This window comes from Pipistrellus hanaki (assembly GCF_964339955.1).
Source record: "Pipistrellus hanaki genome assembly, chromosome: 7".
NCBI classification, from domain to species: Eukaryota; Metazoa; Chordata; class Mammalia; order Chiroptera; family Vespertilionidae; genus Pipistrellus; species Pipistrellus hanaki.
In genome coordinates this window covers 39,681,493-39,703,635 of record NC_140509.1, presented here as the reverse complement: position 1 = coordinate 39,703,635, position 22,143 = coordinate 39,681,493, and the positions used below count along the sequence as shown (strand labels likewise).

The 22,143-nt window shown below is 34.1% G+C and overlaps 1 protein-coding gene across 5 annotated transcripts in view; it reads left to right on the top strand.

Annotated features, from left to right (window-relative positions):
• The window catches only part of SNX14 (sorting nexin 14), a 61,080-nt gene that overhangs the window by 37,780 nt on the left and 1,157 nt on the right, over positions 1–22,143 (top strand). For 4 of the 5 annotated variants that reach the window (XM_084890726.1, XM_084890724.1, XM_084890725.1 and 1 more), the window contains 12 exons: positions 1,676–1,808; positions 4,423–4,624; positions 7,891–7,974; positions 9,954–10,054; positions 12,422–12,533; positions 14,230–14,270; positions 14,413–14,532; positions 16,570–16,693; positions 16,961–17,125; positions 17,299–17,394; positions 19,735–19,826; positions 20,926–20,982. In XM_084890726.1, coding sequence (XP_084746852.1) covers positions 1,676–1,808; positions 4,423–4,624; positions 7,891–7,974; positions 9,954–10,054; positions 12,422–12,533; positions 14,230–14,270; positions 14,413–14,532; positions 16,570–16,693; positions 16,961–17,125; positions 17,299–17,394; positions 19,735–19,826; positions 20,926–20,982 — 1,327 coding nt within the window. Of the gene's footprint in view, positions 1–1,675; positions 1,809–4,422; positions 4,625–7,890; positions 7,975–9,953; positions 10,055–12,421; positions 12,534–14,229; positions 14,271–14,412; positions 14,533–16,569; positions 16,694–16,960; positions 17,126–17,298; positions 17,395–19,734; positions 19,887–20,102; positions 20,243–20,925; positions 20,983–22,143 lie in introns of those variants that run through there. The other variant, XM_084890727.1, reaches the window with a different exon arrangement.

Here is a 22,143-nt window from a genome sequence, read left to right as displayed (position 1 = left end):
ATGGTTATTGACTTTTCAAATTTATTGACTCTGTTTTGTTACTTATTTGCTAAATTACTTTTAGAATTATCTGTGTTGACAGTATTTTTTAAACAGGAAGTACAGTATTTCTGGGCACAAACTAAAATGAGATATTTTAGAGATAGGTCATATTTCAAAAAGCCCAATTATTTTATATAATTTATCTAGATTGTAGAGACTAGAATAAATTCTAGATGTTTAGATTTTAATAATATTTTGTCAACATTTTTATACTTGTTTTTGGAAACATTTCTATCAGAATTATGGTTATAGTTCTGAATTTTTAAAAACACTAATTGCATGCTTGTTTAAATAAAATAATCTAGGGTAAGTACCCTTTTTACCACTTAATATTTAATTTAGTATTAACATTTTTACAGTTTAAAATTAGTTTTTTATTTGCTCCTTAGAAATGTATAACATACACATGTCATTATATACCTGGTATAGTTAAAACTCAATCAATTTACTTCTTTTTCTGTAATTTTGCTTGTAGAAATAGTAGTAATCCATTAGCATTCAAAATAAACTTTCATGGATTTTAAAATAGTAATTTTTACTTGGGTGTCTGTTTTAAGGGCTGTAATATATAGTGAGCACAAATTTTAAATTGGATAAAAGTTATATTTTTAATTGTTGAAACCTGGAGCAGTAGATTGTAATGGAGAAAATTTGGCTTATTTTTTGTGTGGTTTTTCAGTTATTTCTACTTTTAGAAAATTTATTGTTGAAAAAATTTCAAAAGCAATATGTATTGGTTTATTAATAGTAATATGTATGGCAGAGCAGGCTGCTTTCTTAGGCTACATTTACTTTTATTCTTATATTCATTACTAACCCCTTCCTTTGACATTTTATCTTTTTTTTTTATTACTTTGAAGATAACTAAGGTTAATTTTATACTACATTTTTCTTTTGAGAATTAATATGATTATAATGTTGAATTTTGTATGAACATTTTCAGTCATAGAGGACCTAAATTTTTTTGTAAAGTTCTGTCTAAAATGAACTGAGAGGGTCATAGTTTATATATTTTTTATTCTACATAATATTATTTTAGCAGTACAGTTCTGTATAGATATTCTGCTTTGAACTTTGTCTTCCACATTAAAAAATATATATATAGTTCAAAATAGGTATGGCAATAAGAATATGTACCACTAGGGGGCTCTCATCTTTTAAATATTTTATTGAGTTAAATAAGTAAGTACATTTCAAATGTTTGTTAATGAATTGTTTCATTTATTTATCTTTACATTTAAAAATATATATCTTTATTGATTTCAGAGAAGGAGGGAGAGGGAGGGAGAGATAGAAACAGTGATGAGAGAGAATAATTGATTGGCTGCCTTCTGCATGCCCCCTACTGGGGTTCGTGCCCGAAACCCAGGCATGTGCCCTTGACCAGAATCTAACCTGGACCCTTCAGTTCACAGGCCAACACTCTATTTGCTAAGCTAAACCAGCTAGGGCTATCTTTCTATTTTTAAACTCTAAAATTTTGCTTTGAGATGTTAAGACACTCTATGACTGAGAATTCCGAAAAGTTACGTTAGCTATACCTTCACAACTATTTTTCTTTACTGTTGTTTACAGTACATTAGGCTGTTGAGATAATTTGATTGTGATTGATGCATTTTTGTTTAATATTTAGGAGCACACAAAAAAGAGGAGAATCATTTGGAATCAGCAGAATAGGTAGCAAAATTAAAGGAGTATTCAAGAGCACCACCATGGAGGGAGCTATGTTACCTAATTATGGTTTAGCTGAAGGTGAAGATGATTTTGTAAGTAAACTTCAGACGTACAATAAAAAATTGGATATGATTACTTGTTATTTTCCCTCTTCTTTATCTTTCTTACTTCAGACTTCCTTTATATTCTCCGCTAGCAGGGTCGCCTAAGACCATCAGAAAACACAGATATTTACATTACGATTCATTAACAGTAGCAAAATTACAGTTATGAAGTAGCAATGAAAATAATTTTATGGTTGAGGGTCACCACAACATGAGGAACTGTATTAAAGGGTCATAGCATTAGAAAGGTTGAGAATCACTGCTTTAGATAATCCAGATATAGAATTAAAAAATATATATATATTTTATTAATTTTTTACAGAGAGGAAGGGAGAAGGATAGAGAGTTAGAAACATTGATGAGAGAGAAACATCAATCAGCTGCCTCCTGCACACCTACTGGGGATGTGCCCGAAACCAAGGTACATGCCCTTGAGCGGAATCGAACCTGGGACCTTTCTGTCCGCAGGCCAATGGCCTAGCCACTGAGCCAAACCAGTTAGGGCCAGATACAGAATTTTTTTTTCTTTCTTTAAGCCTTGTTTTTCCTTAGAAGTGTAGGTAGAATAAAGACAGTATAACAGAGTAAGGAGTCTTTTTTTCAAAACAATGTTTATTTATATTTTTTAATTTTTAGTACAATCTCAATTTTTAAACTAATATAGAAAAGTAGAAAAAATTTAAAATACCACCCATAAGCCTATCATCCAATAACTTTTATTAACATTTTGGTGATTTTCCTTGTAAAAAAAAAAAAAAAAGATCTATTCCTTTCTACTGCCATTGATTAGGCTATATTATATATATAGTTTGCTCTCTCCCCATTTAATACAATATTAAATATATGTCCTGCTCTCTCCCCATTTAATACAATAACAAAAATTTTTTCTATGTTACTGTGAACTTCTCAACACATAATTTTTGTCCTGCTCTCTCCCCATTTAATACAATAACAAAAATTTTTTCTATGTTACTGTGAACTTCTCAACACATAATTTTTGTTGGGGAAGATGTACTTTTTATTTTTTGTTCTTCCTGATTACTTGAAATACAAGCTGTAAAAAGCTGAGAGAGTTCTCTTTTATAGAGGCACAGGAAATTTTTTATTAGAACCAAAGATAGTAATAATGGAAAGTAGGAGAAGAGGGCAAAGTAATCTCTAATACTCTGAAAAGAAAGGAAGGGGTGGTCCTGGCTAGTGTGGCTCAGTTGGTTGAGCATCATCCTGTGCACCTAAGGGTGACTGGCTCCATTTTAGCTGGTTAAACAAATTTTCTATTATTTTACGATTCATTTTACTTTCTCTTCTCAGAAGCTAAATCCGTGAACAAAATAAAAAATGCTACCCCCGTACCTCAGGTTCCAAACAGTAGAGTGGGTATTTTCCTCACACATGCTATCTCAAAAAGCAACGTCTATTGTCTCTCTTTATAGTTTTATGATTTTAGGTCTTGAGGACTTTTGTTTTCAACAGAATATTAAAAAGTCCCAAGATCACCAATGGTCTTATTGGAGATTATGGGAAGCCATTTTAGGACAAGAACAAAAAAAGGGTTAATTGCTAAGGGATTGTATGGGGAGGATAAGAATCACTTAAAAGAGAGGTGTGGGAAGAGAATAGACCTGAGAGTGAAGGTAGGGTGCTAGAATTCTGGAAATAAATTTACTTCCACCATCTGTTTGCTCTGATTAGGCTATTTAGAATTTTCTTAAGTATTACCATCTTTGATTCATGGCCTAAAAAAGTGTGTTTATCTATAATATTTTGCCCCCTTTAACATGAGTCAGAGAACTTGGTGACCAGGTGTAGATATACTATGCTACTTCTGAGGTTCTCTTTCAGTTTAATGAGGTAGAGACAGTTTTTCCTTCTTTCTTTGTGTATATTTTGAGAACATTTATTTAAAAAAAAAATTATTCTTCAAGTAATATTATAAAAATATTTATTGTTCTAAACATTTAATTTTGGTTAATATTTTAGAAGCCAGGAGATTAAAAAACAATCTTAATTTTATAGAGGTAGGTCTCTTTCAGACCTCTTCTCTAATTTTTATTATTTAATGCTGCAGTAAGTACTTGTGCCTTTTCCCCAGTTTAAAAAATTCATTTGGAGTAAATACTTTGGTTGAAACTGTTTTATGGTTCTTTATAAATATACAATGTCAAAAACGTGTTTTTGAAGGGTTGTGCCAGTACATTTAGTAACCAGCAATATGTACCACATATCCAATTTATCTGTATAACCTCCATACATGGCTGTTTACATTTATAAATATCCCTAAATTAAAAAGTATCAGTACATTAATTTTTACTTTTTATTACAAAAATATTTTTTCTATATTTGTGTTTTTAATATTTTTCCCAATAATCTGAAGATTCTATTTTCTATTGAATATTCACTTATAGGTGATGTAATAAAACCTGGAGTTGATGCTGTTAACTTGTTATTTGTTATGTATATATTTTCAGTAGAAAATTTGATATCATCTAATCTCAAAATTATTAAAAATTATAGAATTTATGTGGACATATTACTTTATAGTTGTATCTCAGGTCTGAAAGTCCTAGAAATATTACTTTTTTCCCGGTGGTTTTTTTTCTAGATTGAAGAAGGTATTGTTGTAATGGAAGATGATTCTCCAGTGGAGGCTGTGAGCACACCTAATACTCCCCGAAATCTTGCTGCATGGAAAATTAGCATTCCATATGTAGACTTTTTTGAAGATCCCTCCTCTGAAAGGAAGGACAAAAAGGAAAGGATACCTGTGTTTTGTATTGATGTTGAAAGGAATGATAGAAGAGCAGGTAGGAAGCTTTATGAGTACCTTTCATAAAAAATTCTGGTTAGTCTGTATTTATCAGGAATGACAAACATTTTGTCATTTATAACTATTGAATATGACTACGTATCCAAAAGGTATTTGTCTAGAACAGGAAATTGAATGAAAGCTTAGGATTTTCTAGGTTATCTCTATTACTAGTTAATTAATTAATTATTTCAATCAGCAAGATATCTAACAACCCAACAAGGCATATCTCTCTATATAAAAGCCTAAGCAACTGTTATAACCTAGTGACCAGAATGCCTGGAACGACTGGTCAACCAGTTGCTATGATGTGCACTGACCACCAGGGGACAGACGCTTAATGTAGGAGTTGCCCCCTAGTGGTTAGTGCATTCCCACAGCCAACCTCCTGTGGCTGGCCAACCTCTTATGGCCCCTCCCCGCAGCTGGCTAACCTCCATGGCTCCTCCCCCTGGCCGGCTGGCTCTCCTATTGGCCCTGATTGGGGGGGCCGGATGGCCAACCTCATGCAGTCCCTCCTCCTGGCTGACTGGCCCCCTGATAGGCTTCAATTCTTGGCCAAGCTGAGGGACCCCACCCATACATGAATCTGTGCATTGGGTCTCTAATATATGCATATATATTGTATGTACTGAATATATATGCATAATATGCAAATCGACCAGATGGCAGAATGACTGGTAGCTACGATGTGCACTGATCACCAAGGGGCAGACTCTCAATGTAGGAGCTGCCCCCAGCCCACCTGCTGGCTAATATTTTGGTCCCTCCCCCTGGCTAGCAGGCTCGAATTGCCTGATGGGGAATGGGGAACTGGCGGGGTATGGTGGTGGATGTGGGCAGTGCTAGGCCAAGGTGGGTGGGAGCAAGTGGGACCCCGATCCCCCGCCAGTCGCCCCACACATAGAGGATAATTGGTGGCGGAGGGTGGCAGGGCTGGTGAGGGGCAGGAACTGGTCAACCTCTTGGTTTCTCCCTTGGTTGGCAGGCTCTGATGGTCCAATGGGGAATGGGGAACTGGGTGCGGGGCCAGCTGCCAACAGCCAGGGAAGATTGGCCCTGGTTGCAGGCCAGGCATAGGGACCCTACCCGTGCACAAATTTCATGCCCTGGGCCTCTAGTTTTATATTATGTTCTTTTAACAGTTTTTACTCTCATCATCATTAGCTATTATACTTAATTGGCTATTATTAATGCACATAGCACTATATCAGATATTATGTCAACTTAATTAAAACAGCATTTCTCTTCCATTGTTGTTGGCAAAATAGAACTGTGTAATCAATTACATCACATTTCTCCTCCATTGTTGTTGGCAAAATAGAACTGATAAAAATATATGATTAAACACAACTTTATAAGTTTTGTTCATGTTTTGCTATCTTTTTTTTTTTTTTTTTGGTTGTTTTACACGTAGATTTTAATATTGAGTAAATAGCATCCATATGGAGTTTAACAGTCCCCACCCTAGCCTTTGTCCAAGAGGTGGGACATTCTTATAAACAAAAGTACTTCAAAGTTGGAAATGATGAACAGAAAGATAAAGTTGAACTCAGGAAGAGAAAAACTATCTGTGATGAAAGAAGGCCTGGGTAGGGGCCTGTGGTGGTTTGCAGGCCAGCCACGCCCCCCGGTGACCCAAGCAGAGGCCTTGGTACCTGGAGTTTATTTATCTTCTACAATTGAAACTTGTAGCTTGGAGCAGAGCCAAGCCTTCTGCTCACTCCGCGCAGCAGCCATTTCTGTTGGGGTTTATGTATATTCTATAATTGAAACTTTGTAGCCTTAAATGGAGGTCCGGGCAGGCCATGGTGTGTGGAAAGCTTGGCTTCCTCCATAGCCAGGGGCAACCCTAGCCTCCCACTCTTTCCAGCTCTGTGGCTGCCGCCATTTCTGTTTGGATTTGTTTAACTTATATAATTAAAACTTTGTGGCCTTGAGTGGAGGCCTAGGCCGGCAAGGGAAGGCGGAAAGCTTGGCTTCCTCCATTGCCTGGGAAACCCAAGCCTCCCTCCTGCTCTCTGTGACTGTAGCCATCTTGGTTGGGTTAATTTGCATATCTACTCCTGATTGGCTGGTGGATGTGGTTTGTGGGTGTGGCATCCAAGTGTAGCGGAGTGATGGTTAATTTGCATATTACTCTTTTATTAGATAGGATTTTTCATACAAACATTTATAATCCTATTTTTGTTTCACGTTGTAGTTAGTAAATGGGGGAACTGGAATTGGAATAGGCAGGCTGACCTGATTTATTCATTAATTTTTTCTTAGTCTTTAAATCATTAGTTCTTACTATCCAATTTGGTAGCCACTGTTCACATATGGCAGTTAAAATTAGGTTATATTAAAATTTCAGTTCTTCACTTATTTTAGCCATATTTTAAGTGATCAATAGCTAATAGCTCCTGTATTTGTGCAGATATTATAGAACATTTACAGAATTTGCAGAATTCTATTGGATAGTGCTGTTCTATCCTATATAATGAAAGCCTAATATGCTAAGTGTTTGGTCGTCTGGTTGGCCATTCAACCAATCAAAGCATAATATGCTAATGATATACTAAGGCCACTCAAGCGCTTGTTATGATGTGCACTGACCACCAGGGTGCAGGTAGTTGATTGGTTAACCAGCTACTATGATGTGCACTGAACACCAGGAGGCAAATGCTCTGACTGGTAAGTTAGCTTGCTGCTGGGGTCTGGCCAATTGGGACTAAGTGAAACCGGCTGACACTTTCTGGAGCCCTCCCGCAGCCTCCCTGGCTTTCCAACTTCCTACATCTCTCCCTGGCCCCGATTGTGTACTGGTGGGGTCCCTCGGCCTGGCCTGCGCACTCTTGCAATACGGGCTGAGGGACCCCCCTCCCCCCCGAGTGCATGAATTTTGTGCACTAGGCCTCTAGTACTGTATACCCAAAATTGACTACAAATTTTTTATGAAATACATCATTTTTGTGAAATTTAAAAATAATTATAATTGAATAATTTTTGAAGTTGCTGTTAGCTCTATGGTTCTGTTGCAGAAAATATATTTATGATTGAGATAACTTCATAAATAGGTGAATTTATCAAAGTTTTCTAAATAATTTAAAATTAAAATATGGGATAAAATACATTAATAGAGTGATAACAAGAAATAATAAATTATTAAGACTGGAATAATTTCCAGCTCTGTATACTTAAATGTTTTAAATACTGCATTCTATTAATAATAATGGTTTATAAAATGATTTATTACTCAGGGTGTGTTCATTCAATTTACAGTTGGGCATGAGCCTGAACATTGGTCTGTCTATAGAAGATATCTTGAATTCTATGTACTTGAATCAAAACTAACAGAATTTCATGGTATGTTGTCCTTTTTGTATAAAACATTACATTTCAGCCTTAGCTTTCTTGAAAGTTGTTGAGCCAGATTAATTTTTAAATTTTAAGTAATAGTAACAAGGAACTGTAATAGTGACACCTATGTACACTTGATAATAGGACATTCTGTTTTTATCTTAGTTCTGTTTGCTTATATTTTATTAATTTGTTGTTGCTATGTTATTTTTTTTGTTAATCCTCACCTGAGGATATTTTTCTAATTGATTTTTAGAGAGAATGGAAGGGAGGGGGAGAGACAGAGGAAGAGAAACATTGATGTGAGAGAGACTCATCAATTGGTTGCCTCCTGCACACAAGGGCCAGGGATTGAGCCTGCAACCAAGATATGTACCCTTGACTAGAATTAAACCTGGAACTCTATCCACTGAGCCAAACCAGCTAGGGATATTTTATAAATTTTTATAGGACACATATATTGCTTTTCAAATAATAATATTAAAATGTAAAATATAGCTATTTTTAAACTATTTTAAAAAAGGTTTTCTTTCCAATATGATTTTTAAAATTTAAACCAGACATTTCAGAGTTGCTCTTATTTTACCATTACCTTTCTTGGTAGACATGTGTGTACCTTGCATCATGGCAAATGTTTTTTGGTGACTGTAAGGGATGATATTCCAACCAACTGAACCACCCAGCCAGGGCCAAATATCTGGCAAATGTTTTAACTTAGTTTTTATGTTTAGATATGGAAACCAAACTTGTAGATGAATGTTTCTTTTGAGAATAGATCAATCAGAAAAGGAGAGTACTTTTCCTTTTTTGTTCTTCTCCCCTCCCAGTCTCTCCTATCTACCCACTTATATTAGTTAATAGCAGGGATATAATTATGAAGTATTTCCAGTCATTTTGTATGTAGGTTGGTGGGTTTGATTTATGTATTCTGAATCCTTTTATTTTACAAAAGCTCTGTGTAATGTCCCCTGATCCAAAATCAGGTTGGTTCAAAATTGAGAAGAGCAAGGAACCTTCTTTACCTTACTATAAGAGCAAATCCCATGATAAAGAGATTATAGGAAGCTAAAAATAGGTAAGGTTCCACTCCATACTTTTGCCTACATTTCTACATTTTGATGTTGTATTTGTCTTTAAATTATTTTCTCTTTGTCTCTGCCAATCTCATGCAATGCTATCATTGTCTTGTTCTTTCTCTGAGAACTTTTCCTTTAGTTTAGAGTTGAGAAAAGATCATATATATTCATACTTTAAAATCCCAGATTAATCAAAGTTGGTTGGATTCCCAACAATATTCTTCCCTGTCGGTACTAAAATTTCCAAAGTCAGCCCTGTCTGAGAAAGTACATCCATGGTTTTTAAATTTTGTTTTTAAGCCGAAACCTGTTTGGCTGAGTGGATAGAGCGTCGGCCTGCGGACTGAAAGGTCTGGGTTTGATTCCGGTCAAGGGCATGTACCCTGGTTGCAGGCACATCCCCAGTAGGGGGTGTGCAAAAGGCAGCTGATCGATGTTTCTCTCTCATCGATGTTTCTAACTCTCTATCCCTCTCTCTTCCTCTCTGTGAAAAATCAATAAAATATATTTAAAAATTTTTTGTTTTTAAGCTTATATAGCATTGGCAATATAATTTTTTTTCCCATGAGAGAATAGGTATTTCTTTAGTAAGATTTTGTCTAATAAAATTTCCCTGATTTTGAAATAATATCATGATAATTTTTTGAAGCTTTAAAAAAAATCTAATATAGAAGTTTAAATATATCTATGTCAGTAAAAGAGTGGTGATATTTTGGATATCAATAGACTCAAGTTCTTTGGTTTGAATTCCTATGCTCTTTGGTTGTGCCAAGATTATTTAAAGGATAAAGACACATCTCTACAAGGCAGCATTGTGGATATGAATTGGTTATAGTATATTATAAATTAGGTTTTTAAAATATAATAGAAGCAGAATATAGTAATAACTTTCATATATATTAATTTCAGGCACATTTCCTGATGCCCAGCTTCCTTCCAAGAGAATCATTGGTCCTAAAAATTATGAGTTCTTAAAGTCAAAGAGAGAAGAATTTCAAGAATATTTACAGGTATAGCACTAACTTAATTTAGAACATTGCTTGCTAATCACAGCATTCTCTGATTTGTCTTTTTTTCATGAGTATTTGCTTTATAAATACTCATCAATGTCGATTTCTAAAATTGTTTTATTTAAATTTTTTATGTGAAGATAAATTATTGTCAAGAGTATATTTGAAAAAAAATTGTAACTAATGAAATACCAGTTATTTTCCTAGAAGAAAGAAAATCTTATGTTAGGCTTAGTTTTGGTGTGGGAAATTAAAAGAAAGAAACAAAAGCTTTGGTGTAAAAGATTAAATATATTCTAAGAATACTAAATAGTTTTTGTATTTTTGTCTTATTCTCTGATTTTTTTTGTTCAGCACTTCTGAACTTCAGAATCTTCCCTCCTGTTTATTCCTTCTTTTTCTTTTTAAATTTGAAGATGTTTTTCCAGTTTCTTGGGATATCCTGACTCTCCACTATTTACAACTTAGAAGTGAATTCTCTTTTTCTCATTGTGTGATCATTGTGTTATGTAAACAATGCAACTGCTATTTTTTCATTATTGGTACATTCAGCTTAAAAGTTACTTGCTTGAGATTTCTCTAAAATTAATAACTATCTCTCTTTAATCAAGTGTATAGTGTCAGAGTGAATATTTCTGTTCTATTTTTTTAAAACAATCTTTTTTATTTGGACATGCACTTTTGTCGTTTTCATTAAGTGTTAACCCAGTTAAATTTGGTTACCTTATAGCCAAAAATAAGTACTTTATAAAATAAAAATATTCAACAGTATAAAGAGGTATTTAAATTTTATTTTCTGTATTTGAACTTTTGAATACTTTAACTCAGAAAGCATTTTCTACATAATTCTTTTGGTGGTATAAAAATTGAATATGAATTAATTAATTACTTACTACAAGGATATTTGAACACAACACATAGTAGTGTTAACCTGTGTCTTTACTGATATCATTAACCATTACTTGAACCAATTACTTCTTTCTGAGAACTCTAGAGCAGTGTTTCCCAACCTTCTCTCATGATGAGAATCACCTGGTGGAGTTGTTAAAACACAGATTCCTGAATCCCAACTAAGAAGTGCTAAACTAGGATTTTTGGGAACAAAGAGGTAAAATTGCATACCTAACTTAGTGCTCTGTATATAACATCTGTGTTAGAGCACTAGTTAAGTATACAATTTTACCTATATGTTCCCAAAAATTCTAGTTTAGCATTTCTTAGTTGGGATTCAGGAATCTGTGTTTTAACAACTCCACCAGGTGATTCTCATCATGAGAGAAGGTTGGGAAACACTGCTCTAGAGTATCTAATTCTAGAAGAAATATTTTCTGGTAATATGGAGTTAAATTTTATATTACTGGTAGTTTGTCTAATACAGATAGGGTAAAAGTAGGTTTATAGTTCTATGGAAAATGATACAATAATTAATAAATAATAATACAAGAATAAACTGTTTTGTGTACTTATAACTGTACACCTGCTTTTGCCCTACCCTATAGATTTCTGCTCATTAAGTTTTGGGACTCTTGTTACAAAACTGAATATTAGGCAAGATTGGGTTAGTTTTGGCTTTAAAGTTTTGGTTATATTCTTACAAGTCAGTATGTCTTGTAAAAATATAGGAAGTCTGGGCAACAGATTTCCAAGTTATTTAACATTTCCACATTTAGTTTTTGCTAACTTTTTATGGCAACTTCTTTTAATTATCAAGATAGTTTTATGATATTGTAATAATTGTTTTATAGTTGAAAAACAGAGAAATAATATTAGCTAATGTTTAATTTTCCTTTCTATGTATCAGGTAGGCACTAAATGCTTTATACAATAACCTTATAAAGTAGGTAATGTTATTTGCATTTTATGCTTGCAATAACTGACTCTTAGGCAATCTAAGAACACCAAGCTATCACATAGAAGAATCAGAATTAAAACCCATTCATGTCTGACTGTAAGGTTGAGGGCTTATCTGCTATATGATGATACTGTTCTTTCTATAAATATAGTTTTATTATTATTATTTTAAAATATATTTTTATTGATTTCAGAGAGGAGGGGAGAGGGAGAGAGAGAGAAACATCCATGAAGAGAGGGAATCATGGATTGACCACCTCCTGCACTCCCCCTACTGGGAATTGAGCCTGTAACCCAGGCATGTGCTCCGACCAGGAATTGAACCTGTGACCTCCTGGTTCATAGGTTGATGCTGAACCACAGAGCCATGCCAGCTGGGCCATAGTTTTATTATTATTCTGAATATCAAATAGCTTTTGAGGATTTAAATTGCTTTCTTGGTTTAAAAATTATTTTAAAATAGTTTTAATTATCCTTCTAGATATTTAAACTTTTTTCTTATTTTATTCATTCAAGAAACTTCTGCAGCATCCAGAGCTGAGCAATAGTCAACTTCTGGCAGATTTCCTCTCCCCCAATGGTGGAGAAACACAATTTCTTGATAAGATACTACCAGATGTAAATCTTGGTAAGTTGAATTAGAGAATCATATATAAGAGGATAAACATAAAAGAATCAGCATTTTCAGGTTAATTTAGAAAAAGGGTTTATGTAATGAAAGACTTCTTATACACTGTTAGTAGGAATATAAGGTAGAAACCACTTGGGAAAAAGTTTGGTATAAAACTAAATGACCAAGCAGTTCCTTTGTGCGATATATATACCCATCTATCTATCTATCTATCTATCTATCTATCTATCTATCTATCTATCTACACACACACACACACACACACACACACACACACACACACACACACACAGTAAAAGCCTAATATGCAAATTGTTCCTGCCTAAGTTTGACCGGGAGACCGATTGTTCACTATGACATGTGCTGATCTACCAGGGGGCGATGCGGAACGAAGGAAGGCTCTGGTGAGCAGCTAGAAGGCCCCGATTGGCCCTGATCGCTCTAAGGACCCTATCTGTGCACTGGGCCTCCAGTATATTCATATTTAAGAATGTTCATAGCAGCAATGTTTATAATAGCCCAAACTGGAAATAATACAAATGTTGATCAGCAATAGAATGGACAGATAAATTATGGTAGATTTATAAAATGAATACTTATAGCAGCGATCCTATAGCATGTAGCTTGTTGCAGCAGTGTTGATAATTTTAAAAACATATTGAATTAAAGAAGCAAGACACAAAATAATATATACAGCATGACTTCTTTTATGTAAAGTTAAATATAAACCAAGCTAATATAATCTGGAAAAGTTTAAATAAAATTGTTAAAGATACTGGAAGAAAGAAAAGAAGTATTTCTCAATATATTTTAGCTAATTTAATCAAGTCTATATAGACCTAAATGAATTAGTTAAATATTGCAAGTAGGCATTTAGCTTTTATCTGTATTTCTATCTTTCCAAATGAATATATTTAGTTGAGTCAACATATTTATCAATAGTATGTGTGTGTGTTTGAGGTTTCTTCTAATCAGGGGAAAATGTGAGGACATAGTATAGGGCAGTGGTCGGCAAACTCATTAGTCAACAGAGCTAAATATCAACAGTACAAAGATTGAAATTTCTTTTGAGAGCCAAATTTTTTATTTTTCATTATTTATTTATTTATTTTTATTGATTTTTTTTTTATAATGTATTTTATTGATTTTTTACAGAGAGGAAGGGAGAAAGATAGAGAGCTAGAAACGTCGATGAGAGAGAAACATCGACCAGCTGCCTCTTGCACACCCCCTACCTGGGATATGCCCGCAACCAATGTACATGCCCTTGACCGGAATCGAACTTGGGATCCTTCAATCTGCAGGCTGATGCTCTATCCACTGAGCCAAACTGTTTGAAAATGTTTTTTATGGAAAATTTAAAATATACAAAAAGCAGAGAAATTTGAATAAGGAACTCTCTATTTTATTCCAACAGTTATCAATACTTTTCTTGTTTTGTCTTTTTCTCCACCCCCGAATCCAATTAGATTATTTAACAGTGAATTCCAAATGTTGTATATATAAATAGTTAAGTTTATCATAGTTATTGTAGATTTCTGTTAAGTGTGAAGAGGTCAATTATAAATATTTCTTATTATTTTACTTTTTACTTGACAGCTGAGTATTTAAAATTACATAGTGAAGTATTCATATAAACAATTACAATGTATATTATCCCTTCATACACTTAATATTTTATTTTTAATTGCAGGGAAAATTATAAAGTCTGTTCCTGGAAAACTAATGAAAGAGGTAAATAACTAATTTATGTGTATTCTATAATATAATCGTTAAAAGCATATTTAAATATTAATACATCTTAATGGGTTATGTGATATTAAAAATCATAATCTTAATTTTTGGTTTTCATACTGCGATCTCTGTATTACCACAGAAAGGTCAGCATTTGGAACCTTTCATCATGAATTTCATTAATTCCTGTGAATCTCCAAAGCCTAAGCCATGTAAACCAGAACTGACCATTCTCAGTCCTACTTCAGAAAACAACAAGAAGGTACTGAACATTACCTTAAAGAGACTTAAGTTTGAAGTTGCCTTACTTGAGATAACTTTTCCATTAGAGGGAAAATCCTGTGTTAATGAAATGGTAGTATTTTTAAATTTTTTTATATGGAGATCAGTTGTACAGTGTAAGGAGGATATTGTGAATAGTTGCTTGGTTATTTCTTTTTTTAAAAAAAAAATATATTTTATTGATTTTTTTACAGAGAGGAAGGGAGAGAGATAGAGAGCTAGAAACGTCGATGAGAGAGAAACATCGACCGGCTGCCTCTTGCACACTCCCTACCGGGGATGTGCCCGCAACCAATGTACATGCCCTTGACCGGAATCGAACCTGGTACCTTTCAGTCCACAGACCGACGCTCTCCCACTGAGCCAAACCAGCTTCGGCTGGTTATTTCTTTGACAGGTTAAATATTTTTTTATTTGCAAACTTCTATCATTTCTATATTTGGGTGTGTTTTTTTTAATTCTCACCCAAGGATATTTTTTCCATTGACTTCTAGAGAGAGAGTGGAAGAGGGGGAAAATAGGGGAGAGGAGAGAGAAAGAGGGAGAGAGAAACATTGCTGTGAGAGAGACACATTGACTGGTTGCCTCACACACACACCTGTAATGGGGTTGGGGAATGAACTGCAACTGAGGTTCGTGTCCTTAACAGGGAATTGAACCCATGACCCTTTGGTTCAAGGGTTGATGCTCTAAACCACTAAGCAACCAGTCAGGACTGGGGGACTTTTAAAAAATATATATATTTATTGATTTTAGAGAGGGGATGTTCAGGATGGAGCTGATTGATGTTTCTCTCTCATAGAAACATCATTGATATTTCTAACTCTTTATTCCGCTCTGTAAAAAATCAATAAAATGTATTTAAAAAAAATGGTTTTCTGAGTTTATAAATCACCAACTTCCAATAATCAAGAAATTACTTGCTAGAATGTATTTATGTTTATCTGATGGTATTACTAATGTTAATAGTTTATAAAGTGTCTTATCTATTCATTGAACAAATATTGTATTGGGTGCCCACTATTGAGTGTTAGGCACTGGGAATAGATATTCCCTATCTGTAAGTAGCTCAGTTTAGTATCAGAGTAGGGCCCAGTCTGGGGACCATCTTCTCTCCCAAAACACCTTCATTTTTGTTGTTATTATAACTTTATTGTTGGTTAAAAGAAATAGAATTGATTTTTGTGTTTTAATTTTTAATTCATTAATTTTGCAAGACTTGTATTAAATTTAGTAATAAATTTATTAATGGTTTTAAATTTACAAACTTATCTGCAAATGATGGCAGGTTTTATTTCAATTATGGCTAGGACCTGCTATATAAAGCGAGTGATTTTATTGTTTTACCATGAAATAGTACATTTTTTATAGATATCCTTTATTGGGGTTTAGGAAGTTTACCTTTTTGTTTATCCTATCCTTGTTGGGTTTTGGTATTGAGTTAGATTTACCTTTTTCTTTTAGCTGGCAGAGTTATTAGAATTTTTAGTTTTTTAAATAATTGATAGAATTTGTTGGTAAAGTCATCTTGATCTTGAGTTTTGTTCGTAGGAACATTTTTTTTACAACTAGATTTAATTTTGTTAATGATTATAATCTTTAGGTTTATTATTTTATGAATTACTTTTTGATAGGTTATATTTTTCAACGAATTTTCCATTTTATCTAAAACTGAAAATCTTTTGGCCTAAGGTTGTCAAAAATACTCTTTTTATTCTCTCTGACATCATCAGTTATGTCCCCTTTTGTTTGTGTCTTCTTTTTCTTATCTTTTTTTTAATCAGTCATGCCAAACGTTTTGTCCTTTGGCTTTGTTGATCTTTTCTGTCTAACTTTTTTTAGTTTTTTAATATCTGTTATTTGATTATTATTATTGAGAATAGACACCTTTTACATAGTTTGGGGGTAAATAGAGTTAATATTTAGTAGAATTTCCTCATTCATAATTCTTTGTATCTTTGTTTTCCCCCCCACATTAATCAGTCTTATCTCTTTATTATTTCAACTTTTACTTTAGCTTTTCAATGATCTGTTTAAGAATAATGCAAATCGTGCTGAGAACACAGAAAGAAAACAAAATAAGAATTACTTTATGGAGATGATGACTGTAGAAGGAGTTTATGATTACCTCATGTACGTAGGTAAGACGGATGTGGTTACTTTTAAAATACGTTTTTCATTCATGAATTATATTTCTTATATGATGCAAATTATTGCTCTTAAGTATTGCCTATTATAATATTTTTAAAAATTAAAATTACTTTCTTTTAAGAATTCAATACAATTTGCCTTGGACATATTAAAGTTTACTGGTGTTAACAAATAAAATATAGGTCATTTGTGTTTTTTTATATTGGAAAATGTCAAAATATATATCTTAAATGAAGTATTCCATGTGATCCTTTCAGGACGAGTAGTTTTCCAAGTTCCTGACTGGCTTCATCATCTCTTAATGGGCACTCGAATCCTCTTTAAAAACACCCTGGAAATGTATACTGACTACTATATTCACTGTAAACTAGAACAGTTATTTCAGGAGCATCGTTTGGTCTCACTTATAACACTTCTCAGAGGTTTGTATTTTCTCGTGTTTGTTTGTGTTTTGTGTGCTCTTGATTTCAATTAGATCTAAAAGAGGGAGAAGTCTTGCTTTTATTTGGTTTATTAATTTTTCTTCTATGAGGAAATACTTACTTGGTATAAAGTAAGTGAAAATTCTAGGAAATATTTATTTTTCTCTTCTCAGATGCTGTATTCCGTGAAAACACTGAACCTCGCTCTCTCCAAGACAAGCAAAAACGAGCAAAACAGACTTTTGATGAAATGATGAATTACATTCCAGGTATAATATTTAAGAAGTAGTTTAATATAGATAAACACCACTTTGAAGTGAAATGTATAGTTATTATTAAAGCTAATTTTTACCCTGAGTTTTCATTTTAGAAATAGTTATAAGGGCCAATTAAAATTAATTCATTTGTTAAATAAAATTTGGTTTTATGATGATAGAACTAAGAACTTTAAGAGAAGGCTATTTCCATGCATGCAAATAGATTCTTTTAATAATATCTTATCATCAGAGTAATCAGCGACATGTTTGTGAGACAGTTGGAGTCCTGCTGTCCACTCTACCATGAGAAGAGCTATGCTAGTGTGTATGACTAGAAAGTCACGATTCATTCCAAATTTATTGAACACCTTCCATGCGCCAGACACTGTGCAGAAGGCAAGGGATAAAAAAGTATACTTGTATAGCTCTCAAGTCTAGCAGGAAGACAGACATGCAGTCAAAACATACATGTGATAATAGAGTCATGTGTCATAAAGGGAGAGGATGATCACCTCTCCCATAAAGGAGGTAGGCTCAGGCCACTAAGTAAGTGAATGGTAGTCCCTCTTACTGAGGTGGGAAATACAAGGAAGAAACGTCAAGGGGTCAGAGTAGAGGACACTGGTTAGCTGTCCAAGTTTGGGAATTGGAGGAATGATGGGACTAGGATAGAGATATGGGAGTCATTTGTGAGGGATAATAATGCCTAGAGAGAAAATATAGAATAAGATTCAGAGAGTTTAGGACTGTACCTTACAGAATTCTCATTATTGAAAAGTTAGTCCCAGAATAGTAGTTCTGCTTCTCTGTGTGAAGACAATTAAGTTAAATCCCTGGTCTGAATGTAAAAGTGAATGAAAGCTATTTTTGAGTAAGTCTTCCGTAGGTAAATGATGAAATAATTTCTTACCTGTTTCATAATATGATATAGCATTCATGGTTTTTTTTTTTTTAAATATTTTATTGATTTTTTACAGAGAGGAAGGGAGAGAGATAGAGAGCTAGAAACGTCGATGAGAGAGAATCATCGACCAGTTGCCTCTTGCACACCCCTCACCGGGGATGCGCCCGCAACCAATGTACATGCCCCCGACCGGAATCGAACCCGGGACCTTTCAGTCCGCAGACCGACGCTCTACCACTGAGCCAAACCGGTTTCGGCAGCATTCATGGTTTTAACAGTCTTAGTTTTGCTATTCAGGAACAACATGGAAAGCCAATGAATGTAATAATTTGTTATTTTGCTGAGGCACAATTTGAATCACGTCTACTTGAAGACTTTCATTTGGGAAGGAGTAGTTTAGCTAGTGAGTAAGCTTAGCATGTTATTCTGTTGCCCTTCACTCCTCATTTTTTAGTGACTCCTGAAGGACCTGAAAGGATCACTTATTTTTGTCTGTTATGCGCCAGGCATATTAACTTGGAAATTCTATTTAGCATTGGTGAATTAGAGGACTAAAAAACATCCATATTGGATTACTTACATAGCTTAAAAATATCAAGGATCTGCTATGCATCTTGTAAATCAAATTTGGCCTTTGCCTCTTAGGGTTAGATTTACCTCATAGAAACAAACATGAACTGAGAATTTTCTATGAGCAGCATTAAGAGTTCCATGATGATTGGGGGATGGGACAAATATTTGAGCAACTTATTTACTTATGAATGATTTTCTTTTCCTGTTTGGGGGAAAACATTCAGCAGAGATTTTAATAAGGAGGACTGACACTTTAGTAATAAGTGACACATGACACTTCCTCGATCCTAAATTAATGTTTAAACATTTCCTAAAAGGATTGTTCTATGGGACGGATAATAGTAATTATGCAAATCGTACAGAAACAAAGTGGTCATATTCATTTAGGAAAGTCTAGTATGTTAAAAATTAAATTAAAACTTTTTTCTGATATATAGATTAAAAGTAGGGGCCATCCTCTTTCCACTGTGCAGAAATAGCTATGTGCACCAGTTGGTGTTAATTCTCACAGACATTTTTCTGTGCATTTCTATATGTGTATGCACAAATGTATATTTTAGGATTTTATTTTGTTTTCCCTGAATGGAATAATATAATATGTATTATTTTAAAACTGTCTTTTATCCCTTAATAGTATAGACAGATTTCTTTAGGTCCATATGCTTGCAGTATGCTTTGTGCATTATGAATCTCCAAAAGGAGGATACCTGGTACTGCATTTCTCAACTGGACCACAGAACCCTTGCAGAAACCCTGGTTTAATTTAGTGTTTGCATACTACCCGGGAAACAGGGTGGAGATTTTCTGATATGATCCAGTTAATGATGAGTCACTTTATAATATAAAAATGTTTCACATGTAGCTTTCTTGTTTAGATGTGATTGTCAAGTGTATTGGTGAAGAAGCCAAGTATGAAAGCATCAGGCTTCTATTTGATGGCTTACAGCAGCCAGTTCTCAACAAGCAGGTAAATTCATTAAAGCAGGATGACTAGAGTTGGCTGGGTTTGGTGAATGGCACAGTAGAGGTCTGGTATATTATTATTATTTTTTTTTAATATATTTTATTGATTTTGTACAGAGAGGAAGAGAGAGAGACAGAAAGTTAGAAACATCGACGAAAGAGAGTCATCGATCAGCTGCCTCTCGCAACCAAGGTACATGCCCTTGACCGGAATCGAACCCGGGTCCCTTCAGTCCCCAAGCTGACGCTCCATCCATTGAGCCAAACCGGTCTCGGCGAGGTCTGGTATATTATTAACTGTGAAGTGACACTATATTAAATCGAGGCAGCATAATTCAAACATTCAAATAGAAAAAAGTGTGTTTTGTTTGTGCTACACTTTTTAGGTGATTACTGTTTTTTTTTAGCATGATTTGTTTTGATTTAAAATAAACATTCATTGTAGAAAAATTGGAATACACAGAAAATTCATGAAATAAAGTAAAAATTTTAAAATTGAGAATTTCATCTTTCAAATAACAGAATAACAATAGTTAATATTTTTTATGTTTAGAGTCTATATATATCTATTGACATCTTAATACAGTTACAATTTTGTATTCTGCTTCTTTAAAATGTTTGTTACATATAAAATATCTAACATAAAATGAATTATGAGGCATAACAATAAAATGTCCACATGTGAACTCATGAGTATCTAACACTGGTCTTAAGAATAGAGCATTATCGTCCTAGCCGGTTTGGCTCAGCAGATAGAACATTGGCCTGCAGACTGAAGGATCCCAGATTCCATCTTGGTCAAGGGCACATGCCCAGGTTGTGGGCTTGATCCTCAATAGGGGGCATACAGGAGGCAGCTAGTCAATGATTCTCATCATTGATGTTTCTATCTCTCCCCCTCCCTTCCTCTCTGAAATCAATAACAAATATATTTTTAAAAATAGAGCATTATTGGTACTATTGAAGCTACTTTTGTGCTTATTTTATATTGTCAATTCTACTCCCTGCCTTCCCATTTAGAAATAACCACAGCCCTGAATTTTGTGTTTGTCAATTTTTATAGGTTTGTCTAATGCCTTAAAAAATTTTTTTTTGTGCTTTAGCTGACTTACGTTTTATTGGACATTGTGATACAAGAACTGTTTCCAGAGCTCAATAAGGTAACTAAAAAGCAGCAATTTTATTCTTTGCTATTAATCATATGCTCTGACATTTATTTTAATAGGGCCATAAAAATTAAGAAAATCCTTGACTATGATCCTTTTAAAAATGAACGACCTTAACCTTTAACAAATGGACCTTTGTGTTTTATTTATTCAACGTGCTCACAGAATGGATTTTGGTGGCAGGAACTGAATAGCCTTTGCCTTAACTTCATTCCTTCCTAATTAAAAGCAGAAAGGGACACTATACCCTATAGAGTCTTTCCAGAGGAAAGTGTGAGGTAAAGTCCCAGCCTAGAATGGCCACGTTCTCCAGGCTGTCATCAGCAACACTGAATGCTGTGTAAGTCAGACTTGAGTATTTTTGAAGCAGCTCAATTTTAAAAAAGGATCATAATTATTATCATTTTATTGACTCCTGAGGATTTTGAGGTTAAAACAAAGATTTAAGTTATTATTTTTTACTGTTTTTATTTTTCTGACTAACCCTTTTGGTCAGATGAAATAACTGCTCTTTAAGGTTTTGGTATAGCATTGAAATGCCAGTTTCATAGAGTAGAAGAATTCAGATTTGAACTATTTACCTATTAAGCTTTCAATATAGTAATATTATATGTATATTAAAACAGGGTAACAGTTATGAACATTTTATGTTCAATTTACATGGGAATCAGTACAGAAAACCTTCAACTCTCTATTTGAGACTTTATAAGGTCTGTCCCTATACCTTGCCATTTTTCTCATCTCTAAAACATAAGGCATATGCCAGCTAATTTCTTTGTTATATCTATATCTATATCTATATCTATATCTATATCTATATCTATATCTATATCTATATCTATATCTATATCTATATCTATATCTATATATATATAAAAGCCTAAGTAACCGTTTGACCGATAGCTGTGACACACACTGACCACCAGGGGGCAGATGCTCAGTGCACAAGCATGGAAACATGGAACAGACTGATGAATCTCAGAGAGAAAGGGGGAGGGGGGAGGGCAGGAGCCTGCCCCTGCCCCACGGCTGCCTCTCAGACATGGCTGGAAACTTTTGCGGGAACTTGAGGGTCTGCTGAATCAAGTGATGAAGGCTTAGATCTGGATGTGTTGAGTTAGTATAGGGCTGGGGTGTTGATCTGTGAGTGCCTTG